Source organism: Chiloscyllium plagiosum, chromosome 35 (assembly GCF_004010195.1).
Source record: "Chiloscyllium plagiosum isolate BGI_BamShark_2017 chromosome 35, ASM401019v2, whole genome shotgun sequence".
NCBI lineage: Eukaryota > Metazoa > Chordata > Chondrichthyes > Orectolobiformes > Hemiscylliidae > Chiloscyllium > Chiloscyllium plagiosum.
Window position 1 is genome coordinate 6,854,327 of NC_057744.1, and position 24,519 is coordinate 6,878,845.

At 43.2% G+C, this 24,519-nt stretch overlaps 1 protein-coding gene across 3 annotated transcripts in view; it reads left to right on the top strand.

Annotated features, from left to right (window-relative positions):
• rnf214 (ring finger protein 214) overlaps nucleotides 1-24,519 on the top strand; it is a 70,988-nt gene that overhangs the window by 26,178 nt on the left and 20,291 nt on the right. For all 3 annotated transcript variants that reach the window (XM_043676576.1, XM_043676574.1, XM_043676577.1), the window contains 7 exons: nucleotides 419-559; nucleotides 3,550-3,689; nucleotides 12,823-12,891; nucleotides 15,864-15,960; nucleotides 17,397-17,485; nucleotides 17,937-18,018; nucleotides 23,325-23,423. In XM_043676576.1, the coding sequence (XP_043532511.1) occupies nucleotides 419-559; nucleotides 3,550-3,689; nucleotides 12,823-12,891; nucleotides 15,864-15,960; nucleotides 17,397-17,485; nucleotides 17,937-18,018; nucleotides 23,325-23,423 (717 nt within the window). The remainder of the gene's footprint in view (nucleotides 1-418; nucleotides 560-3,549; nucleotides 3,690-12,822; nucleotides 12,892-15,863; nucleotides 15,961-17,396; nucleotides 17,486-17,936; nucleotides 18,019-23,324; nucleotides 23,424-24,519) is intronic.

Sequence of the window (24,519 nt, forward strand, 5' to 3'; positions counted from 1 at the left end):
AGTAAGGGGGGAGGTGTGGGCGCAAGTTTTGCATTTTTTGTGGTTGCAGGGGAAGGTGCCGGGAGTGGAGGTTGGGTTGGAGGGGGGTGTGGATCTGACAAAATAATGAAATAAGGTAATAGTTAACATTAAAGTCCTTCTTAATATAAAGTAGAAAAATAAAGGAATTAAATTAAAAGTTCAGCACGTAAGTACAAAATGGCAAAATTTGCAAGCAAGTGGACTCCTCTGTCAAATCATTTATAATAGTATTTTAAAACTGGACAGTAATTATCCTCAATGTTGTCTTTGGGCTACCCATTTGTACCAATCTGTAGTTTCAGGTAGTGAGTAGTAATACAAGTGTAGCAAGAAGGGTTCGCTCTGTTCACATTAAGTAGCTGCGGTTTCTTAATCTGATATCATCGGACTGTTTCAGAACGAAGTGACGGCTGAACGGGAGGTTTTGAAGGACAGATACCAGGAGGTGTTGGACAGACAGATACAGATGGAGAACCAGCTCCAGGTCAAAGTTCGACAACTTCAAACACGACAGGAAGAAGAGGAGAATATTTACCAGGTAAAATGCAATTAGAAAGAGAGGCTTCAATTAAAGTAAGCCTTCCATAACTTAAGGACATCCCAGAACATTTTGTCGCCAAAAAGGCACATTATTGAAACATAGTCACCGCAGAGTAGGAAATGTGCTCCTCAATTTATACACCGCATGCTCCCACAAATTGCAGTATGATAATGATCAGTTTGACAATTAATGATATTGGTTGAGGAATAAATATTGGTCTTGGGACAACAAACAAAAGGAGTTTATCTTTTATTTTTGTTGGTTGAATTACTGTCCAGGTTTGGAAGGTTGTAAACAAATCCCATGTTAGTACTTGAGGATGTAATATAGTCAGTGACTTGATTTCCATGTTTGCTTACATACTAGAATTATTGCACATTTGAAATCATTCCTCTGCATGCACTATGTTAAACATGTTTTGTTCCAATTACTATATAATTGAGATTTTTCCATTTGACTGAAGTCAGTGCAGGTTCAGCAAGTAATAGGGAGGCAAATGGAGTGCTGGCCTTTATTTCAAAGGGAATGGAGAATGGCAGTAGGGAAGTTTTGCTAAAACTCTGCGAGGCACAGGTCAGATCACTGCGGGAAGACACTGGTTCCTTATCAGATGAAAGATATCCTGGCATTGGAGGCAGTCCAAAGAAGGTTTGCTTGGCTGATTTCAGGTGTGAGGGACTGTCTTCTGAGGGAAGGTTCAGTAGATTTGGATTATGCTCATTGGAATGTAAGAGAGTGAGAGACGATTTTATGGAAACATACAAGATTCTTAAAGGACCTGACAGAGTAAATGCAGAGAGGTTGTTTCCCTTTGTGGAAATGGTTAGGATCAGATGCTATAATCTCAGAACGGGAGGTCGCACTGGTAAGACTGAGAGGAATTTCTTCTCTACGAGTTGTGAATCTGTGGAATTCTTTACCACAGAGGGCTTTCGAGTCCGGGTCATTAAGTGTATTTGGGGCTGAGGCAGACAGATTTGAATCATTAAGGGAATCAAAGGTCCTGGGAAAAGGTAGGAAAGTGGTGGTGCGGATGATCAGAATACACCATGACCTCATTGAATTGTGGAGCAGACCTGATGGGCTGAATGGCCTGCTTCTGCTCCTGTGTTTAATGGGAAAGCTCTCAGTGGCTGGAATCATACCAAGTACAAATCCTCTGCCACCTAGGAGGACTGTGGCAATAGGTGGATTGCCATCCCTAGTGACTCGCCATCCTGACATGGCCAGTCCTTCACTATCGTTTAGTCGAAATCTTGGAGCAACAATCTCAGCAGTGATGTGGGAATGCTGCCACTACATAGGCTTGTGTCATTCAAGAAGCCATTACCACCTTCTCGTAGGCAAGTGATACACAATAACTGCTGCCCTTGCTAATGACAATCTTATCCGGGGAACAAATCGCTAAAAATGTTGCATCGGTTTTTGTAAAAGTGGAACTTAGCTTGGATTGCTAACTCCCTACTGTATTTGCAAGTTAACAGCAAGTATTTGTGTGACCGGTAATGTAATGCTCACTGTGTTCCCTGGCCAACGTTTCTGTCTCGGATTTGTCGCAGTGCTCCAGCGAAGCTCAGTGCAAGCTGGCAGGACAACACCTCATTTTCTGCTTGAGAGCACCGCAGCCTTTGTGAGTCAATATTGAGGTCAATGATTTTAGGGCTTGAGCACCTTCTCCCCATGTCCTAACCCCAATCCCCACAAACCAGGCTTTGTCATCACATGGGCTGCAACCACATACAACCCATTGTCAGCTAGTAATGATCCCCATTAGCAGTTATTGATTCTCCCAGACTGATCTTTACCCAATCCTTTGTCTGGCCAAATGTTGTGTTCTCTCTCACTGGGCTCCATCTCCACCGAACATTTCCTCCTCCCGCCTTCATCTGCATGTACAGGAACCTTTTCCTAGCGACAATCAGTTCTGAAGAATGGTCACCGGACCCAAAATCTTGCTTTCTTCCCACAGATGCTGCCACGGCCTGTTGAGTTTCTCCAGCAATTTCTGTTTTTGTTTATGTAATGTTCACATCCTCTCCTGGTCAAACCTGAATTGCATTGAGAGCCAGATGATAGTAAATACTATTCAATTGATAGTTTCCTGCTTTTTTTTTTCTTTTGTGGCTGAGTATGTTTGTACAGTGTTTTAAAAATGTGTTCATGCAATGGGATTCTCACTGACTAGGTCAGCGTGTTTTGCCCATCCCTAGTTGCCCCTTGATGAGCTGCCTTGTTGAACCTCTGCATTCTTGAGGTGTGCTCAGGCCCTCAGTGCCCTTACGGAGGGAATTCCAGGATTTTGACCCATTGACGGTGAAAGAACAGTGATATATTTCCAAGTCAGGATGGTGAGTGGCTTGGAGGGGAACTTGCAGCTGGTGGTGTTCCAATGTATCTGCTGCCCTTGTCCTTCTAGATGTTGATCTAGACTATTCACCCTATGTATGCCCCTTTCTCTTACAAAAGATAAAAATAGTTAATATTTAGCTTTTCTCTGTTCAGCTGGAAAGGGTTTTTTTTTCTCAGCTAGTAAATGATGATGAACTTGTCGATGCTGATCTTGAAGCCATGTTATTCAAGCACCAATCTGGGGGCTCAAAATAAAGTGGCTACAAATGGGATGTTTCCAGAACTCTGGGAATACAGAGGCATTTTGACATTCTATCCGAAGTAGAAATGAATTACTAGGAACGTGTCTGAGATTGATTCCATGTTGAAGCTGAATCAAAGTCACTGTTAGATGTAAAATGCCCACGGCTGTTGGTGCTGTCTCTAATGATAATTCTATTCCTCGTGTCAAGCTCAATCATTCTTTTGAAGTTTATTAAAGATAATGCCTTTAGCATTCGCATTTCACACTGAAATATTCCACGATGCAAAAAGAACTGCCGAACGTGAAACTCCTTTTAAGAACGATTTTGTTTTGCATGACAGCCAGGTCTGAAAGAATGACATGTGAATGATTTTTGTTTTACACGACATTGCAGGATAATGTTAAGCAGGTTCAGGAGATGAAAGTAAAATTGGAAGAACTGAAGAAGAAATCTGAAAAGGAGAAGAAAGAGTTTGTTCAAAAAGAGCAAGAGTTGAAGAATGAAGTAACGAGGCTTTATGAAAATGGGAAACGGTAACAACAAAGTATTTTTGTTGCTTTATTTTGGGAGATGTTGTTTTGCAAAAGAGATTCCAAAGTGGGCGCAGTATTGTTGTATAACAAATAATCTGGCACCTGTTTTACCATTTAATAGGATCACAGCTGTTCGGGTTGGTCTGAGCTCAGTGTTTCTGTCTCCCTGTCCATAACTTAGACTCCCTCGTCTCAAAATTCTATCTCACTCTGCCTGGAATAAATTCAATGACCAAAACCTCCTCTGTCTTCTCGGATAGAGAATTGGACAGACTTAGCACTTTCTGGCAAAACAAAAACCCTCCTCTTCTCCATCTTAAAAGTGACATCTCTTATTCTTCAACTATGTCCCTCAAAGATGAGAGTTTTTGTCTCTCCTACAAACACTTCCCTTCAGCATGCACCCTGTTAAGTTCCCTCTGGAGCTTCTAGGTTTCAGTAAGATTACTCCTTATTTTTCAAAATATCAATGGGTAAAGGCCCAACCTAATCTACCTTCCTCCATAAAAATGGAATGAGTCCTTTCTCTAGGCTGCTTCACAATTTTGTCATTTTTTCAAAATGAGGTCAAAATTGTCGCTGTTGCTGGATTATATTCCTGGAATTCCCATCTTAATGGCACAGTGGGTGTACCCACCTGACACAGACAGCTCATCTCCACCTTCTCAAAGGTGATTAGGGATGGGCAATAAATGTTGGCCTTGCCATTAATGCCCACATCCTATGGATGAATGAAAATGGAAGTACTTCAGATGTGGTCTCACCTAAGGCCCTGTACATCAGGAGTAAAACTTCCCAACTCTTTTATTCCCCTGCCCTTGCAATAAGCACCAATATTCCATTCACCAGTCTAATAACTTGCTGTCCCTGCAAACTGCTGTTTTGTGATCATCTTTTGACCCTATGTACCACAATCCCTGTTTAGTGCAGATATCTGCAATCTCTCCGCTCTGCATAATGTACTGCTTTTTTGTTCTTCCTGCCAAAATGGACAAGTTCACATTTTCCCATCTGCTCATCTGCAAACTTGTGATTATAACTGATACAATAGGTATTGAATTGAAGGGGCAACTTGAGCCCAGAACAGATGAGGGAAATGTGGTTGACCCGGCTTGAAAGACAGAGAGAAGTAATGAGGTTCAGCTGATATTGGGGCTCTTGGATCTGTGGGATGGTGAGATGGAAATGGTTGAAGTGAATATTCATAAAGCAGATAAATATGGTTGTATCAGAGACATTGTATCTGAGAACAGTTGTTTCACACTGTATGATATTGGGTTAAAACAGGGGAGAAACTCAGGGTTTGAATGTTTTTTAAGTCCCAAAATAGTTAAAGTGAGGTGATTCAGGCCATGCTGTTGGATTTACTGAGCTGGAGCTCTGATATTCTCCTTACTGTAAAAGAATTAGAATTTGCTTTATTGTCACATGTACTTGCCGCATGAATACAGTGAAGAGTTTACAAGTCGCTATTTACGGTGTCATCTTGGGCAGCAATGTACCTAGGTAGAAATTCTTATGTCCAGATTCTTGGGGAAGAATATGAGCAAAATAAAGAAATGTAAAGTCCAGCAATAAGTTAGAAAGATAGAGAAATAAAGAGTTCAGAATAACAGTCCTTCCGACCCACACTGCGCTGGGAATGCGGACCGAGGCCGGGAGTGCAGGCCCAGGCTGAGGCCGAGGCCGGGGGTGCGGGCCCAGGCCGAGGCCGGAAGTGCGGGTTCAATTCTAGCCTCTCTCTCTCTCTGCCTCACTCTCTTTCAAATGAGACAGCACTCTATGGACGTCTGTGACTATAGTGACTTCACTCTGATATGATGTTGCTGTTTTCAGGTGTTCACTACAACCACATACTCCCCCTGTTGCTGTTGCCCTTTCTGAATCAGATTGTTCAAATAACCAAGACTACCATTGTCTCCTCAGTCTGCACTGGAATCTCTAGCCTGCCCATGATTCATTAGCAGTGAGTCGAGTATTTCCTTTCACTGACTTTTTTTCATCCCTATGACAGGCACTTAAATCTGCACATGGGCCTTCACGTACTGCCTTTGAACCCAGGAAAGTTAATATCATGACACTGAGATGGGGGAAGGTGTCCAGCCAACTGAGCTAACCTACCCCCTACACATCGGAGTACATAACCAACATCCAACTAACAAAGTACAGGCAAATTTGGGTTAGGTGAGGGCAGTGAGAGACCTGCCAAATTATACCTCCATTTCTCCTCATTTTGAGCTTTAACTGAGGGGGGAAGCTGAGTGCATGCCAACCTGCTCTATTTGCAGGGATTAATAAGGTCTGACCTTTGTGGTCTTTCCAATCTTTGTCCTTGTAACTGCTGACACTGGGGTTTCTGGTATCTCAGGGAACCCACAGTCTTTCTCCAAATGAGGATATGATGGATCCCAAAGGTGAACATGATCACCCCTTCCCTAAAGATCCAGCCTGAGGAACCTCCATGCAAAAGTGAGGACTGCAGATGCTGGAAATCGGAGTCTAGATTAGACTGGTGCTGGAAAAGCACAGCAGGTCAGGCAGCATCCGAGTAGCAGGAAAATCGAAGTTTCGGGCAAAAGCCGCCCAAAACATCGATTTTCCTGCTCCTGAGGAACCTTTGGTTAGAGGCTTTGATTAGGAAATCCATTAGGGACAGGCACTATCCGAGATATATGATTCCATCAAAAATGAGCTCTGGTACATTTTGGTAGCTAGTTTCTGTTTGAAATGCTAAGCGCTTTGTGGCTGAGTGCCTCTTTCTATAAATATAGGAATTGCAGAGGCATTCCTGTACCTCTAAGGCTTCATCATTATGGCAGTGACTTGGAAATGTTTCCAGCTGTCTAGAAGACTGCAACTAAAGCTTTTAAACCCTGCCCCAGTGTAAATATGCATTAAATGGTATAGAGGTGTAATAGAGAGATCACCATGGGAATATGATGATGGCCCATCTTATTTCATTTTTCCTGAAAACTCTGAACGTTTCTCCTCCTAACAGGAGCATCCAGCTGCTTCCTTAGTGATTTCAGGGCTTTCATCCTCACTCCTGCATTTGGATTTCTTTTCCACATACTGGTATCTCTTATCAGACTTGTTTACTGCATTGCCTACAGAGCCTTAGTGAGACAACACCCTGGAGTTATGCAGTTTTGGTCTCCTCACTGGCAGTAAAATGTACTTGCCATCGGAGGAGTGAACCAGAAGTTCACTAAACTGATCCCTCGGATGGAAGGAATGTACTATAGGAAAAATTAAATAGTCTGGGCATTATTCTCTGGGATGCAGAGCTGTTACCATTGAAAAATATACATTCTTTTAGGGCTCGAGAGAGGTGTACCAGGAAAGATGTTCCCCTGGCTAGGAACTGGAGAACCAGAAGTCGCTGTCTTAGAATAAGGGGCACCTTGAAGACTGAAGAGTGAGGGAAACTTCTTCAGCCCAGGGTGGATGCGTAAAACGTTAGAATTCTCCACCCGGAGCCTCAGTTCTTTGAAAACTGAGATCGATAGGTTTCTACGAATTAAACTCACCAAGAGATATGGGGGCAGTACAGGCAACTGTGGTTTGAAGTAAAAGGTCATATAATTGAGTGGTAGATTGGGTTTGAAGGGTTGAATGGCCTACTTCTGTTCCAATTCCTTATGTTCTTGTAGATGTGGAGAATTCCCTAACAGCAGTTCTGAGGAAGAACAGTCAACCTGAAACGTTAACCTTGATTTCTCTCCACAGATGCTACAAGACCTGCTGAGGTTTCCCAGCAATTTCTGTTTTTGTTTCTGATTTACAGCATCCGCAGTTCTTTCAGTTTTTCTTCCCTAACATTGTTTGCCTGAAACAGAGTACTTTTTGTAAGTTTGCATATGTGCCCTTTGTTTTTGTTTCCCGCTCATTGTCCCACATTCTTCCTTCCCCTTGCTGGTGAAAGGGCATTGCTTATTGCTGCTGTTGTTATAACATGATGTTGAACTCCCTCATCACAAAGAGCAGGTGATTAAACTGTCTTTTTCCAATGGCTGTGGGAGCCATGATTGGGGGTGGGTGGGGGAAAGGGTTGTTAATGAGGCAACAGGGTGGGGCTGAGCAAGGCAGGTGAGGGCGTTCAGATTTGGTGTAGAGTTGTCCTTTGGTATCGTTTAGATCGAACATGGCAGACCAGCCAAGGAAGTGCATTCTAAAAGATGTGAACAGAGGAAATGGGATGTTTCTTCCATGTTGATGTGGGCTACCTATATGTACAGAGCTCTAAGCAAGTCTCACAAATTAGAGTTTGTTTTTGGAGAGGTGACCAAGGACAGAGATGAAGGCAGAGCAGTAAATGTTGTCTACATGGACTTTATTGAGGCCTTTGACAAGATTCCTTATCTTATTAGAAAGGTTAGATCACGTGGGATCCAGGGATAGTTAGGTAGTCAATTGGATACAAAATTGGCTTGGTGAAGGATATAGAGGGTGATGATAGAGAGTTGCTCAGACTGGAGACCTGTGACCAACAGTGTGTTGCAAAAGATCAGTGCTGGGTCCACTGCTATTCATCATTTACATAAATGATTTGGATGAGAATATAGGTGGCATGTTAGTAAGTGTGCGGATAACACCAAAGTTGTGGACAGTGAAGAAGGTCACCTGAGAGTGCATCAATCAACTGGGCCAGTGGGCTGAGAAATTGCAGGTGGAGTTGAATTTAGATAAATGCAAGTTGTTGCATTTTGGTTAGGAAAAAAACCAAGGCAGGACTTACACAGTTAATGTGGGGCCCTGGGAGTGTTGTTGAACAGAGATACCCAGGGGTCCAAGTACATTGTTCCTTGAAAGTGACATCACAGGTAGACAGGATAGTGAAGAAGGCATTCGGCATGCTAACCTTCATCGGTCAGAGCACTGAGTGCAAGATTTGGGATATCTTGTTGCAGCTGTACAATGCTTTAGTAAGGCCGCATTCCGAGCACTGCATACACATCTGGTCACCCTGCTATAGGAAAGGTATTACTCAACAGGAAAGGTTGCAAAACAGATTTACAAGGATGTTACCGAGACTGGAGAGTTTGAGTAATAAGGAGAGGCTGGATAGGCTAGGACTTTGTTTCCCTGGAGTGTAAGAGGCTGAGGGGTGACTTTATAGAAGTTCATAAAAACATGAATAGGGTGCATAGCTAAGGTCTTTCCCAGGGTGGGGGAGTACAAACTAGAGAGCATAAGTTTAAGGTGAGCGGGGAAAGATTTAAAAGGGACCTGAGGGGCAACATTTTCACCCACAGGGTGGTATGTATAAGGAACGAGCTGCCAGAGGAAGTGGGAGAGTCTGGTACAGTTACACATTTAACAGACATTTGGATGGGTAGATGGTTATGAAAAATCTAAAGGGATATGATCAGAAGTCGCACAACACCAGGTTACAGTCCGGCAGGTTTATTTAAAATCACAAGCTTTTGGAGCACTGCTGCTTTGTGAAGTGGAGCTCCTAAGCATGGTACCCACAACTGGACACAATTCTCCAGCTGAGGTCTAACAAGTGTCTTATACAAATTCAACATCACCTCCTTACTCTTGTACTCTATGCCTCTATTAGTGAAGTTGAGGACAGTGGGGGCTTTAGTAACCTCTCTCTTCACTTGTCCTGCACCTTCAGTGACCTGTTCACATATACACCGAGGTCCTGCTGCTCCCGCATCCCCTTTAGAATTGTACACATCAATTCCAGAAGCATTGAGTCAAAAACCAAGGAGGTAATGGGTGAGTTATGGGTTTATAAATCACTGGTTCCATCTCAAATATCATGTGCTATTGTGGGAGCCACACTTCAGCAAGGTAGTGAAGATATTAGGGAAGGTGTACAAAAGATTATCGGGAATAATTCTGGTGATGAGAAACCTAAAGTGGATAGTTGAGAGGGGGTGGGGTTTATTCCAAAAAAGAGAAGAAGTCAAGATTTTCAAAATCACGAGGAATAGTTTCCCAATTGTGAAAGGCTTGAGAAGCTAATGGCACGGTTATGAAATAATTGGCAAAAGAACCAAAAGTTAATTAGGAAAAGCTTTTCACACGTAGCAGTTAATACACTGTCTGAGAGTGTGGGAGACAGCTTCTTGTTTGACTAATTCTTTATGGGTATTTCTTGCAACTGTCCTTGAGTTGAAGCACTGGATATGTCACTTTAGAAGACAATAATTTACTTCAATCATTTGGTGTCATTTTAATACTCATTAAAACCTATTCCTTGATATATTTCAGCAATATCGCTTTTTAAGAGTAATGTTGTAAAATAGTTTGTCTGCATTACACTGGCTCAGAGGAGATATTCTATCCAATATCGCAAGAAATGTGTGTGCAGAATTCGAGGGATAAAATGTTTCACAGAACTTTGAGTGCTCAAAGCAAAGCTCTACCCTCTTATGACACGATGGTCTAATTTTCAAACCCCAAAATGCTGGGATTAAGCAGTACCGGTTGTAACAGTGGCTTAATGTTTAAAGGCCTGACCTGACCCAGGCCATCATAGAGGTGACGTGTGCATACGCACAGAGAATACACAGCCACTCTCAGGACAGTAGCATTATGTGGAGCATGTGGAAAGGCATCCAGCCATCACCAACCACAGAACAGCATTGTCTGCTTCTGCTGGTGATGTCACCCTCCCAGATACGTTGAACAATGTCCACACACGGTTTGAGGCACGAAACGACGTGGCAGCGAGGAAGTCCATCTGCCCCGCCCCACCCTACCCTCACCCACCACCCCACAATGACCTCCCAGTGTAACTGGATCCTGGACTTCCTGACTGGAAGACCTCAGTCAGCCTGGATCGGGAACAGCATCCCCAGCACCATCACACTGAGCACGGGATACCCCCGGGGCTGTGTGCTCAGTCCACTGCTGTTCACCCTACTGACACATGACTGTGCAGCGATGCACAGTTTGAATCACACCATCAAATTCGCTGATGATACGACGATAGTGGGTCTCATCAGCACAAACACCGAGTCAGCATACAGAGAGGAGGTGCAGCAGCTAACGGACTGGTGCAGAGCCAACAATCTGTCTCTGACCATGGACAAGACGAAAGAGATGGTTGTTGACTTCAGGAGAGCACAGAGTGACCACTCTCCGCTGGACATCGACAGCTCCCCAGTGAAGAGCACCAAATTTCTTGGCGTCCACCTGGCGGAGAATCTCCCCTGGATCCTCAACCCCAGCTCCATAACCAAGAAAGCTCAATTGTGTCTCTACTTTCTGCACAAGCTGAGGAATGCCCACCTCCCACTCCCCATCCTCCCCACATTCTACAGAGGGTTCATTGAGAGTACCCTGAGCTGCTGCATCACTGCCTGGTTTGGGAATCGCACTGTCTTGGATTGTCAGACCCGACAGCAGATAGTGAGGACGGCTGAGAAGACTATTAGGGTCTCTGTTCCCTCCACGACAGACATTTTCACCACACGCTGCATCTGAAAGGCTAAGAGCATTGTGGAAGACCCCACACACCTCTCACTCAAACTCTTCTCCCTCCTGCCATCTGGCAGAAGATACCGGAGCATTTGGTCTCTCACGGCCAGACTGTGCAACGGTTTCTCCTCCCGAGCCATCAGGCTCCTTACCACAGTATGATCGGACTCTTTCCCATCTGAAATTCTTTGTCCGATTTCTAATTGCTGCTAGAAAAATGTCTATTATTTATCATTCTTCTATTACACTGTAACTTGCGTGTTTTGCACTTCTTATGCACTTTATGCCATGTACGAGTGTGTAGTTTGTGCTGTCCATGTAGCACCCTCGTCCTGGAGGAACACTGTCTTGTTTTTACTTTCTCCGTTGTATAAGGTAGAAATGACAAACCAAGCTAGTGTACTTAAGGGTCAAATCAAAATAATACACTGGAAAATCATGTTTTCTCGCGGATGTTGATAACGTTTATAATGGGTCAAACAGTTAAGATTTGCTGTGTCTGGAATCACAAGCGAGGTAAAGGTGAAACATTCCCCACCCTAAAAAGGCATTAGTGAACCAGATGGGTTTTTACAACAGTTGGTGGCCACCATTACTACATTCCAGATTTGTTTGAATTGAAAATACCACCACTTGCCCTGGCAGGGTTTCGTTCCATGTTCCCAGAGCTTTTTCCTGGGGTTTCTGAATTATAAGTTCAGTGATGATACCATTGCTCAACCTCCTTCCCCTTATTAAAGCTACCAAAATAGAATTGGATTTTATCTGAAAAAGGATGTATGTCCAGTTTTTTTGGGAGAAAGCAGGACAATGATTCTTATTGAATTGTTTGTTTGGAGAGTTGGTGAAAAGGGGCAATTTATTCACACAGAGGGTGGTACGCGTATGGAATGAACTGTCAGAGAAAGTGGTGGAGGCTGGTACAATTACAACATTTAAAAGGTCTTTGGATGGGTTTAGAGGGACACGGACCAAATGCTGGCAAATGGGACTGGATCAGTTTAGGATATCTGGTCAGCACAGATAAGTTGGATTCTGCTTCTGTGCTGAATAAATGACATTATGGGCTCGGTCTGAACTGATTCTTGTGCAGCTTTAAGATGTGGGGCAGAAGGTTTAGAGGAGAATGTGAGGAAAAGCGTTTTCACTCAGACGGTGGTGGGAATCTGGAATTCACTGTCTATAAGGGTGGAAGAGGTAGAAACCTTCATAACATTTAAGAAGTATATAGATACACACTTGTGATTCAGGCATACAGGGCTATGGACCAGAGCTGAAAAATCGGATTAGGATAGTTAGGTGTTCGTTTTTGACTGATGCAGACGAGATAGACCAAAGGGCCATTTTCTGTACTGTACATCTTTATGACTCTCTGACATAAAATGGCTGTTTTCACAGATGATTGATTTCATGAGAATTTGTTTCTGTGACAAGAAGACGACACAATAACTGATGAGAAATAATATGCACACTTTGGGTTTTGCAATCTAAAGCCAGTTATTAGCTGAAATAACTTTTTACAGCTTAGAAAGGTAGCAGATGATTTTCCTCCATTTCTTCCTCCACAGATGTTGCCTACCCTGTCGAGTGTTTCTAGTTTTTGCTCCAAATTGACTCTTGTCCTTATTTTCCAGTCTGACCCCTATCCATTCAATGCAATCCTCTCTGTCTGTCTTTCTTTGTTTGTTTGTAGGCTGATGAAGGAGCAGGAAGAAAAGGGCAACTTGATAGCCATTCTGATCAGCGATCAATCAGACAAGAAGTAAGTCTTTGTTTTTCTTGATCTAGATAGAAGTTTTTTGAAGAAGTGACAAAGAAGATTGATGAAGCAGGCGGGGGGGAGGGGTGGACATTGACAATATGGACTTCAGAAAGGCATTCAACAAGATTTTTTATGGTAGACTGATTAGCGTGGAATACAGGGAGACCTAGCCATTTGGATACAGAACTGGCTCAAAGGTAAAAGACAGAGGGAGGTGGTAGAGGGTTGTTTTTCAGACTAGACAACCTCTGACCAGCAGTGTGCCACAAGGATCGGTGTTGGGTCCACTGCTTTCATCATTTACGTAAATGATTTAGATGTAAACATACAGTTAGTAAGCTTACAGATGACACCAAAATTGGAGATGTAGTGGACAGCGAAGCAGGTTATCTCAGTAAAACGGGATCTTGATCAGATGGGTCGAGGAGTGGCAGATGGTGTTTAATTTAGATAAATGTGAGGTGTTGCATTTTGTTAAGGCAAATCAGGGCAGGACTTGTACATTTAATGATAAGGTCCTGTGGAGTGTCGCTAAACAAAAAGATCTTGGAGTGCAGGTTCATTGCTCCTTGAAAGTGGAGTCACAGGTAGACAGGCTAGTGGAGAAAGTTTTTGGTATGCTTACCTGTATTGGTCAGTGCATTGAGTATAGGAGAAAGTGAGGACTGCAAATGTTGGAGATCAGAGTCAAAAGATGTGGTGCTGGAAAAGCACAGCAGGTCAGGCAGCATCCGAGGAGCAAGAGAGTTCCTGATGAAGGGCTAATGCCCGAAACATTGACTCTCCTGCTCCTCAGATGCTGCCTGACTTGCTGTGCTTTTCCAGCACCACACCTTTTGCCATTGAATATAGGAGTTGGGAAGTCATGTTGTGGCTGTGCAGGATTTAGTTCGGCTACTTTTGGAATATTATGTTCACTTCTGGTCTCCCTGCTATAGGAATGATGTTGTTAAACTTGAAAGGGTTCAGAAAAGATTTGCAAAGATGTTGCTGGGGTTGGAGGATTTCAGTTATAGCAAGAGTCTGAGCAGGCTGGGGCTATTTTTCCTGGAGCATCAGAGTTTGAGATTTACAAAGTCATGAAGGACATGGATAGGGCGATAGGGAAGGTCGTCTTCTGAGAGTAGCAGAGTCCAAAGCTGGGAGGCATAGATTAAAGGTGAAAGGAGAAAGATATAAAAGGGATCTAAGGGGTAACTTTCTCCCGCAGAGGCTGTTGCGTGTATGGAATGAGCTGCCAGAAGGAGTGATGGAGGCTGGTACAATTACAACATTTTAAAAGGCACCTGGATGGGTACGTGAATGGAAAGGGTTGAGAGAAATATGGGCCAAGTGCTTACATATGGAGTTAGATTTATTTAGAATATTTGGTTGGCATGAATGAGTTGGACCGGGGGGATCTGTTTCCTTTCTACACAACACTGTGACTATGAACGAGCGCCAATGAGGCTGAAACAATATTGTCCTGAGTTTCCCCAGGGTAACGCTGACCGTATCTGTGCAATCTGCCTGAAATTTGGGAAACTCAGTGCAAGCAATCATGGAATCTTAAACACAGTCTTTCATGCTAATTGGAAGATTATTAGTCTGGAAGCTGACTGTCCAGCCCAGATCAAGTTACTTAGCGTTGCACTTGTGTCTGTTTCCCAGCCTTCAAGCAAAGTCTTCACATTCAGCTGTTTGTTTTGGTTGCAAAGGCACTTAAAGGCACGTGTTAAAAGCCCTTGAATGTAACTAAAAACAAAATTACTAAAATTACCAGTTTATGTAAATCTCTCTAATTTTTTAAAGTTACTTTCAGTTACTTAAAATCTGATCATTTTGGCGATGAATGGGCACTTTGATTAAACACACGTTTTTGTGACAAATCCACTTCAATTTACTTCAATCAATTGGTGTCATTTTAATACTCGTTAAAACTCATCCCTCGACGTGTTTCAGCGACATTGCTTCTTCAGAGTCATGTTCTAAAATACTTTGTTAGCATTACACTGGCTCATAGGAGATTTTACATCCAATATTGCAAGAGATTTGTGTGCAGAACTCAAGTGATAAAACATGTCACAGAACTAACAGATCTCTGATCGTGCTCAAAGCAAAAATCTACCCTGTTATGACATGACTGCCTAATTTTCAAACCCCAAAATGCTGGGAATTATGCAGTATGTGTTGTAACAATGGTTTAACAACTAAGGGTCAAATCAAAAGAATATGCTGAAAAATCATGTCTTGTAGCTACTGATGACATTTCTACCCCAATATTCTGATTCTTTTGCCTTGTCTTTTGGGGTAAAAACATGTGTGAGCACCTGGAAGATGCAGTTTTAATAATTTTGCAAAGCTGTTTGCATAATTTCTTGAAAGTGACAGGGTAGGTAGAGAGAGCCATTAGTCTAGGCATCATTAACAGGGACATGGAGTGTGGGAGGAACGAGGTTACGCTGAACTGATACAGGACACTGGTTAATCCTCAGCTGGAGCACTGTGTACAGTTCTGAGCGTTACATTTTACAGAGGATGCGAACAAATCGGAGACTATGGTTTACGAAGTGGTTCCAGTTATGAGGATAGATTGGAGAATTTGCGCCTGTTTTCCTTCCAAAGGAAATGGCTGAGGGGAGATTTGATAGATATTTTCAAAATCATGAGGGGACTGGACAGAGTAGCAAAGAAACATATCGTAAAAGGATCAAGAAACAGAGCACGCAATAGTTTTGCAAAAGAAGCAGATGTGAGGTGAGAAAGGAATATTGTCACATGGCAAGTGGACTGGGTTTCGAGTGTGCTGCCTGGAATTGTTTTCATTTGAAGAAGTCATCAGACAATGTGATTGGTTACAAGGGTTTGGCACGAGGTCAGAGAGCAGGTGAAGAGACACTGGGCCAAATGGCCTTCTGCATTGTAACAATTCTGGGGAGATTGACTTCAGCACATGTGTGAATTAAAGCTTGTGACTTGACTGATCATTGCAGGGAGAAGTTAAATGAGGATTTGGCAAAACTGAGGCTCAAGCATCAGGACCTTAACAAGAAAGTTCTGGAAGAGACCGAGCGAGCCTTGAAAGCTGAGGTCAGTGTGCTTTGCCTCAGACGATGTTATGACATTGGGGTTTAGGTTATAGAGTTGGAGGAAGACTGCAGGTCTGGCAGCATCTGTGCAGACAAAGCAGAGTTAACGTTTCGGGTTGAGTGACCCTTCCTCAGAAAACCGTTCTGAAGAAGGAGCGCTGGATTCGGAGCGTTAACTCTGCTTTCTCTCCATAGGATGCTGCCAGACCTGCTGAACCTTTCCAAACATTTCTGTTTTTCTCCCTTCTTCAGAACCCAGTTACAAATGATAATGTTCCCTTTTGGCCTGAACTAGGTAATTGAACCTTTCATATGTATGTTTTATCAATCCCTGTCAAAGGTTTACCACTGGTAAATGGAATCACGTGTGATTTGTTAATCCTCTTTAGTTAACAAAGACTTCATATCCCCTTAAAGGGAGGTGATGGCACAGTGGTATTATCACTAAACTATCTAATATCCCAGGCAATGGTCTTGGCACCTGGGTTCGATTCCTGCCCTGGCAGAAAGTAAGTTTGAATTCAATTTTTTTAAAAATCTGGAATTAAGCATTTACCAATGAAACCTTTTTTTTTGGAAAAAGCCATCTGGTCCATTAGTTTTCTTGAGGAAAGTAAGCTGCCATCTTTATCAGGTTTGGCCTACATGTAACTCCAGACCCACACTACATGGTTGACTCTTAACTACAGACCTGTTTCTACTAATTAGGGATGGACAATAAATGCTGGCCCAGCTAGTGACACCCACCTCCCGTGGGTGAAAAAGAAATGCTGGGATTAGGTTTGGTCCAGGTAGTTTGCCTTAGAACACAGGAGGCGGCATTTCAGCCCCTCGGCCCTGCTCCACCATATATTACGATCATGGCTGATCTTATCTCAGCCTCAACTCCACTTTCCTGCCCACTCCCCATAACCCTTTAATCCCTTACGAACAAAAAATATGTCTATCTCCTCCTCAAATATATTTAGTGTCCCAGTGTCTAATGCTCTCTCTCAAGTCATGAATGTGACAGATTCAAGACCCTTTGAGAGAAGTAATTCCTCTTCATCTCTGTCTAAATCTGCTTTAAGATTTGCTTATGAAAGCAGAATGATGATTATGAGGCTGTTCCTCTCACATCAGATCCGCATTCAATTCAACAACGCTATTGTCTTGTACTCTTGTTTATAAGTGTCTGTAAAGCTTGCCCTATGTGATCCTTTGTCATTGCTGGGTCAGTTTCCCCATCAAATTTCAACTGGAACTACCTTAATCTCACAGGCCACAGAAGTTCAGGAAGAAGATCCTTTACTGCCTTTTTAAATTTGACTAATGATGGACAATATACGCTGTCCTTTCCAGCAACACCCACCTCCTGACAACGAGGAATAAATAATACATGAAAATAACTTTGCCTTTACTTTCAGCAAATCATCATGAATGCTTCTGCTGTTGCAGGTTCAATCCCTGGAGAGCAAGAAGGAGTTTGCAGTTATGATGCTGGACAAAGCAGCGAGTGAAGCAGAACTACAGATTCATAGCTTGAGGTCAGTGTCTAACTGTTGCAAATCAATCTTTAATCTCGCTCAGCTAGACTCGCTGCTTTCTTATGAAATGACTGATGCGAAATGAAAGTAAAGGAATTCATTACACCTGTGTTCCAGCAAATTCAAAAGAGCTTGGTGCACAGACTGGCTCTGGGATGAATAGTTTGCTTTCGTGTGTGTCCTTGAATTTCTTTCATTTAACATTAAGTATCTTGAAAAATCCCTTTTTGACAGTAAGTGGACAGCAGAACAGTCTGATTGGGCTTTGGAACACTCCAGGAAAGCAGCACTTCCTGAAGCACCTATTTCTTCAGCATAGCCCGGCTTTGTGACTCTGTTGCTGGCAGTGGCTACATTACACAAGATATGTCTTGTTTTGCACTGCCCTCTTCACCCCGATGAGCAATAACCAGAAATAAAAAGGTTTCATTTGTTTGTTTTGCTTTTTCAGCTCCATTCCAGGAAGGTCGAGCCTGGAACTCGATTGGCGGAGAAGGCTACATGACATCCAGGTGCAAAAGGAGAATATCAAGGTAAGGTTTGGGTGGCCCCTCTGTGGTGGAGAGCTGTCTTGGTGCTGTACCATTAGATAACAGGCCTACTGGAAAGTAGCGAACAGTGTGTTGTCTTAGTAATGTTGTCAGATTGACATATGTTCCAGGCTGTATGGGAAAATGGAACAATTTGAAAGATGTCTGAAAGAGCTGTACAGACAGTGAAGTATTTCTGACGTGTTGCCGTTATTGTAATGTAGGAGACAAATCAGCCAATTTAACCACAGCAAGGCCCCCACACATTGCATTGTACTGCAACCATTTGTTTTTTATGGATGTTGATTGAGAGATAAGTATTGACTCAGAGTCCAGGGATAACTCTTTGAAATAGTGCATGGAGATGTTTTACACCTACCTGAGCGCCTCATTTTATCAGCTCATCCATCACACAAGGCACCTCCGACAGTGCAGCACTCCCTCAGTACTGCACTGCTGTTTCAGCATTGATACTTGTTCTCATGTGCTGGAGTGGGACTTGGAGTCACAGAGATGTACAGCACGGAAACAGACCCTTCAGTCCAACTCATTGATGCCAACCAGATATCCTGACCTAGTCTAGTTCCATTTGCCAGCACTTGGCCCATATCCCTTTAAACCCTTCTTATTCCTGTACCCATCCAGATGCCTTTTAAATGTTGTAATTGTACCAGCCTCCACCACTTCCTCTGGCAGCTCATTCCATACACGCACAACTCCATGTGTGAAAAAGTTGCCCCTTAGGTCCGTTTTATATCTTTCCCATCTCACTCTAAAGCTATGCCCTCTAGTTCTGGACTCCACCACTCCAAGGAAAAGGCCTTGTCTGTTTACCTTATCCGTGCTCCTCATGATTGAACTGAGAACCTTACGAATGTTGGCATGAGTCTAACCAGTGTTCCTCCTCCACCTTGGGCAGACCCCAGGGATCAAGAGTGACTTGATTCCATGAAATGATAAGGACAGGAATAGGCCATTTGGTCCTTCAAGCCTGCTGCACTCTTCAATATTATCGTGGCAGATCATTCCAACTCATTGCCCTGTTCCTGCCTCTGTCCACACACTTTGATCCCTTTATCCCTAAGAACTATCTCTAACTTCTTATTGAAAATGATCAAAGTTTTGGCCTTCAACTGCTTTCTGTGGCTGAGAATTTGTGACTCACCACTCTCTGGGTGAAGCCATTTCTCCTCATCTCATGGTCTACCCTATATCTTTAACACTGTGGAGTATTTGCAGAAACACCTTGGTCCTGGATTAAATTAATTAACTCTCAGACAAAGAGAGAGGCTCACCACTCAGTGGATGTTGGAATGGCTGATGAGTTCAGTCCATGATTTGCCAAGCGAGGTGGGGGGATGAGGCTGTCACTTGAAGGCCCACGTGTTTACCGGTTTACGCACTGTCTCTGACCTGTGCACTCCCCTGACAACGACATCTCTCCGTTTGTTCAGTTGCCTCTTGGACGAGCCTGTTGCATTTTGGTCAGTCTCCCGAGTCGACGGGGGACATTTGATTGCTTCAAGGATGCTCTAAGGACAGCTCTGAACCTTTACACTGCCCTCCAGGAGGTCTGTGAGCAAGGTGACGTCAGGGTGAAGCAGTTATTTTGGGAGTCTGGTGTCAGTTGGAATGACAAATCCTACCCAGCGGAATTGGTAATGATGGCTAAATGTCTTGATGCCAGGGAGAGGACCCTGCTGGAGGACCATCTTTCAATCCACTGGGTTTGGAGGATCTTGCGAACATCTCCAGTGCGGGATGTCTAGCACATGTAGGAACATGGGGATCACTGCTGACCAGTGACCCGCCACCTACCAGCTGAGTCAGAGTTAGCATTTCAAAGTAAATGTATACCACGTGTTTCTGTGACATGGTAATGAGAAGAATGCTAGAAATATGCAACCTGTCTGTCAAAGACTCAAAGGGATAAATGGAGTTTGGATTTTTCGGTTGAGTATATTTTTCAGACTGACAAGGGATTTTGAAATTTGTGATTTACAGTTTTCCTTTTATCTTGGTTTGTTTTGTGTCTGGTTCTTCAGTCCTTCGATTCATCCTTCAGAAAGCTTCACCTGAAACTCAGGAGACTGCCTTTCTCTTTGTACTGTTGGCAGCCTCAGAGTGTATTCCCGGCAGCTGTGAGTTCTGTTTCAAGTTTTCAGTGCTCAGCACTTTCTTCTTGCCTCTTCGGCTCAGAGTTTATTCATTTGCTCCAGAACCAAGTGTTTCTGTAAATACTAGATCTGGCCACTAGATGGGGAATCTCTCCTGTAGGTGCCAAGCACCCCACTTGCTGTGTGGGATTAACTGTATCACAAGTCACCTTGACATTCTTCAGTCACGACAGTTTCTATCTGCAACTCTCTAAAGATCCAGAGCCTGGATTCTTAATGTTTTGTGCTGGTGGTCTACAGAAGACAACACAGTAACTCTCCAGGCCATTCCATCCTCTCCCTTTTTGTTTTAAATTCCCTCACAGGGTGCGGGCATCTTAGTTTAAGTAGCATTTGTTGCCTATCCCTAATTACCCAGAGGGCAGTTAAGAGTCAACCACGTTGCTGTGGGTCTGGATTCACACATAGGTAAGAATGGCAGTTTTCTTTCCTTAAGGACATTACTGAACCATGAGTGAACTGACAATCGACAATGATTTCATGGTTCTCATTAGACTCTTGATTAGATTCCAGATTTTTATTGAAATCAAATTCCACCATCTGCCGTGGCAGGATTTGAACCTTGGTCCCCGGAACTTTGCCTGGATTAGCAGTCCAGCAATATTGCCACTAGGCTGTATTGCGTCCCCTGTGATCCATTATTGATTGTAGCTATGCCTTGGTGGGTGTCACTGTCCCCTCTGAGTTAGAAAATTATAAAATGATGCAGCACAGAGAGAAGCCATTCAGTCCATTGTGCTCATGCTAGCTGGTTGATAAAGATCTCACTCCCCTGTTCTTCTCCATTTTCTTTTTCCTTTTTATTTATTAACCCAGTTTTGAAAGTTATTGGCTCTGTTTCTGCCCTTTTAAACAGAGAATTCCAAATTAGGACAACTTGCAGTGGAGAGAAAAAGATTTCCTCATTGGAATGTAATGAGATCTGTGTAAATGATGATCCTGTAACTCATGACCTGATTCTAACATCAGTAAGAGAGAAGACACCAATCCAGAATGAGCATGTGAAGAGAGAGGTCTTAGACACTGCACTAGGTAGCATATTTGGTAACCAGTCTTTTACACGTGTAAATAAATGAGTGTTCGAGTATATACTGTAACAGAAGAGTCTTCATTAGAGATAAGGAGCAAATAGCCTCCATGATGGGGGATTTCAAGATTAGGTGGCACATTTTTAAGATGAGAGGAGACAGATTAGATTAGATTACTTACAGTGTGGAAACAGGCCCTTCGGCCCAACAAGTCCACACCGACCCACCAAAGCGCAACCCACCCAGACCCATTCCCCTACATTTACCCCTTCACCTAACACTATGGGCAATTTAACTTGGCCAATTCACCTAACCCGCACATTTTTGGACTGTGGGAGGAAACCGGAGCCCCCGGAGGAAACCTACGCAGACACGGGGAGAATGTGCAAACTCCACACAGTCAGTCGCCTGAGGCGGGAATTGAACCCGGGTCTCTGGTGCTGTGAGGCAGCAGTGCTAACCACTGTGCCACAAAAAGACATGGGAGGTAATTTTTTTTACAGAGGGTGAGTTGTGTGTGGAATAAACTTCCTGAGAAAGTGGTGAATGTGGGTATAATTACAACATTTAAAAGACATTTGGATAAGTACATGAATTAGAAAGGCTTGGTGGGCCAGGACCAGGCAGGTGGTACCAGTTTAGTTTGGGATTACGTTTGATATGGACTGATTAGACCGAAGGGTCTATTTTCATACTGTATAACTCTATGACTATGACCATGGATTCTCAGTAGTGGTATTGGCTGAAAGCACAAGAGAGACTATGCATGTTACCTCTGATCCGTATGCCAATCCTGTAAAGTGCATGTTCTCTGACTAACAACCCTTCTAATTCTCCTTATTTGCTCTAAGCAAATCATTAATGAAATGGAACGCTTTTATCAAATAATCCCCCATAATCGTCAGTATTCAAAGGAGAATAACCTAACTTCAAATGTGTGCTCAGGTTTTATTGCAAAGACCTGAACACATGAATGTAGATGACTGTGTGTTATACAATGTGAGTGCCACACTGTCTGCAGTGTCATCTTTCAGATGGGCTGTTAAACTCTGTATCTAGTTCCCTGGCACTATTTTGAAATAATGCAGGTAAGAAACCCACCCCACTTTGTTTCTAGGACAATCGATCCCTCGAATAACATCTCAAACAGACCATCTGCTTATTATCTCATTGGTATTTACAGGACCTTACTGTGTGCAAATTGGGGTGTCATGTCTCCTGTCTTACAGCAGTGACGGCTGTTAGTATCCCAGCAATACTGGGCAAATCAGGTCATCGTGAAACCTGGTTTGATGTACAATAAGTTTTATTGTTGCTGCTTGTTTACTCTGTTATTCAGCCACTGACCATGTTCACAAGGAGCTGCCAATGTACCTTTTTCAAAAAAAAGAACATAAATGTTATGCAAAAGAAAAAAATACAAAACTTGTCATGCCATGTACAAACTATGTGAAACGATCTTATTACAAATATCTGAATGAAAGTTTTAATCCTTTTACCCGAACAAGAAGACTGAAGTGCCATGTCGCTCTTTTGCCATTGCTAAGTATCTGCTCAGACTGCATGGCTAGAGTTATTTTGTGGAGCTTTATTTTCTTGTGACTCCTAAATTGCTAACTTCAGAGTAGTCACATGGGTTTTCCGTGCGTTCAACCGTCAACAGTTTTCTAGCCAGTTTCTCTCTAACCCAGGACTTCAGTCTCTTGAGGACCCACAGACACACTAATTCAGTGATTTTCTGAATGTCATTGGACATATTGTTGCTGGAGAACAGCCCAAGTTTTGTCTGTTTTTAACAGATTGAAGCTTTAAATTCCAGATCTCCTCCACCGCTGTAAACCCTCGTTGAGGAAGAATGTCTCCACAATCCTGGCATTTCCCGACACCAAAACTCAAATTCAAAAATGAAACTAAAACTATGTCTTCCCCTCTCTTAACGCACACAACTTAGAGAACAAATCATAGCAAGACATAATTCTTCCTTCTTCTCAATAGACTTCAAAAATGCTTAGTTGATTATAAAGTGCTTTGGAACATCTGAAGGTGCTACAGAAATGCAAGTTTTTTTTTCTAATGTGTCTTGCTCTATGATTTCTACTCACAGAATCAATATGAGGGTCACATTCAGCTGGTGCAGAATGGCGCAAAACTCAGCAGTCTTCCTCACATACATTCGCCAACACTACAACCTGCTCCTGCAGAGGTACTTTAAACGTATTCTGTAACATTGTAATTCAGGGACAGTTCTGAAGGCGAGTCATTAGGCTCAAACATTAACACTTACTCCGTCCACAGGTCTGCAGAGATTCTGTAGCACTTTCTGTTTTATTTCAGATCTTCAGCGTCCGCGGTACAGCTGCACAATACTTTATTTGAAATGTTCGGGACCAGCTGGTTTTCGGAATTCAGAATTTTTCGAATTTCAGGATAAGTGACAGGTTGATGGTGAAATTTTTAAAAATCTTACTGGAGGAGCAGACTCACTCAGTAAAACAAGCCTTGAGAGAGAATTGAGGCCTGCTGGTGCTGGGCCACGCTGCATCTGAGTGACATGCATCAAGTGGGTGTGGAGTCGGGTTAACTGTTTGCAGGCCATGCAACCTTGTTAATAAGATAAAAAAAAACTTCACACAAAAGCTTTCGGACTTCGGAGCTTTTCGGATTTCGAAATTTTGGATAAAGGATTGTCTACCTGTATTTTGCTTTTGTTTGGGTGCTCCTGTATGATTGTTTACGTGGCGGCACGGTGGCACAGTGGTTAGCACTGCTGCCTTACAGTGCCAGAGACCCAGGTTCAATTCCCGCCTCAGGCAACTGTCTGCGTGGGTTTCCTCCGGGTGCTCCGGTTACCTCCCACAGTCCAAAAATGTGCTGGTTAGGTGAATTGGCCATGCTAAATTGCCCGTAGTGTTAGGTGAAGGGGTAAATGTAGGGGAGTGTGTCTGGGTGGGTTGCTCTTCGGAGGGTCATTGTGGACTTGTTGGGCCGAAGGGCCTGTTTCCACACTGTAAGTAGACAATAGACAATAGGTGCAGGAGTAGGCCATTCAGCCCTTCCATCCTGCACCGCCATTCAATATGATCATGGCTGATCATCCTTAATCAGTATCCTGTTCCTGCCTTATCTCCATAACCCTTGATTCCACTATCCTTGAGAGCTCTATCCAACTCTTTCTTAAATGAATCCAGAGACTGGGCCTCCACTTCCCTCTGGGGCAGAGCATTCCACATAGCCACCACTCTCTGGATGAAGAAGTTTCTCCTCATCTCTGTCCTAAATGGTCTACCACGTATTTTTAA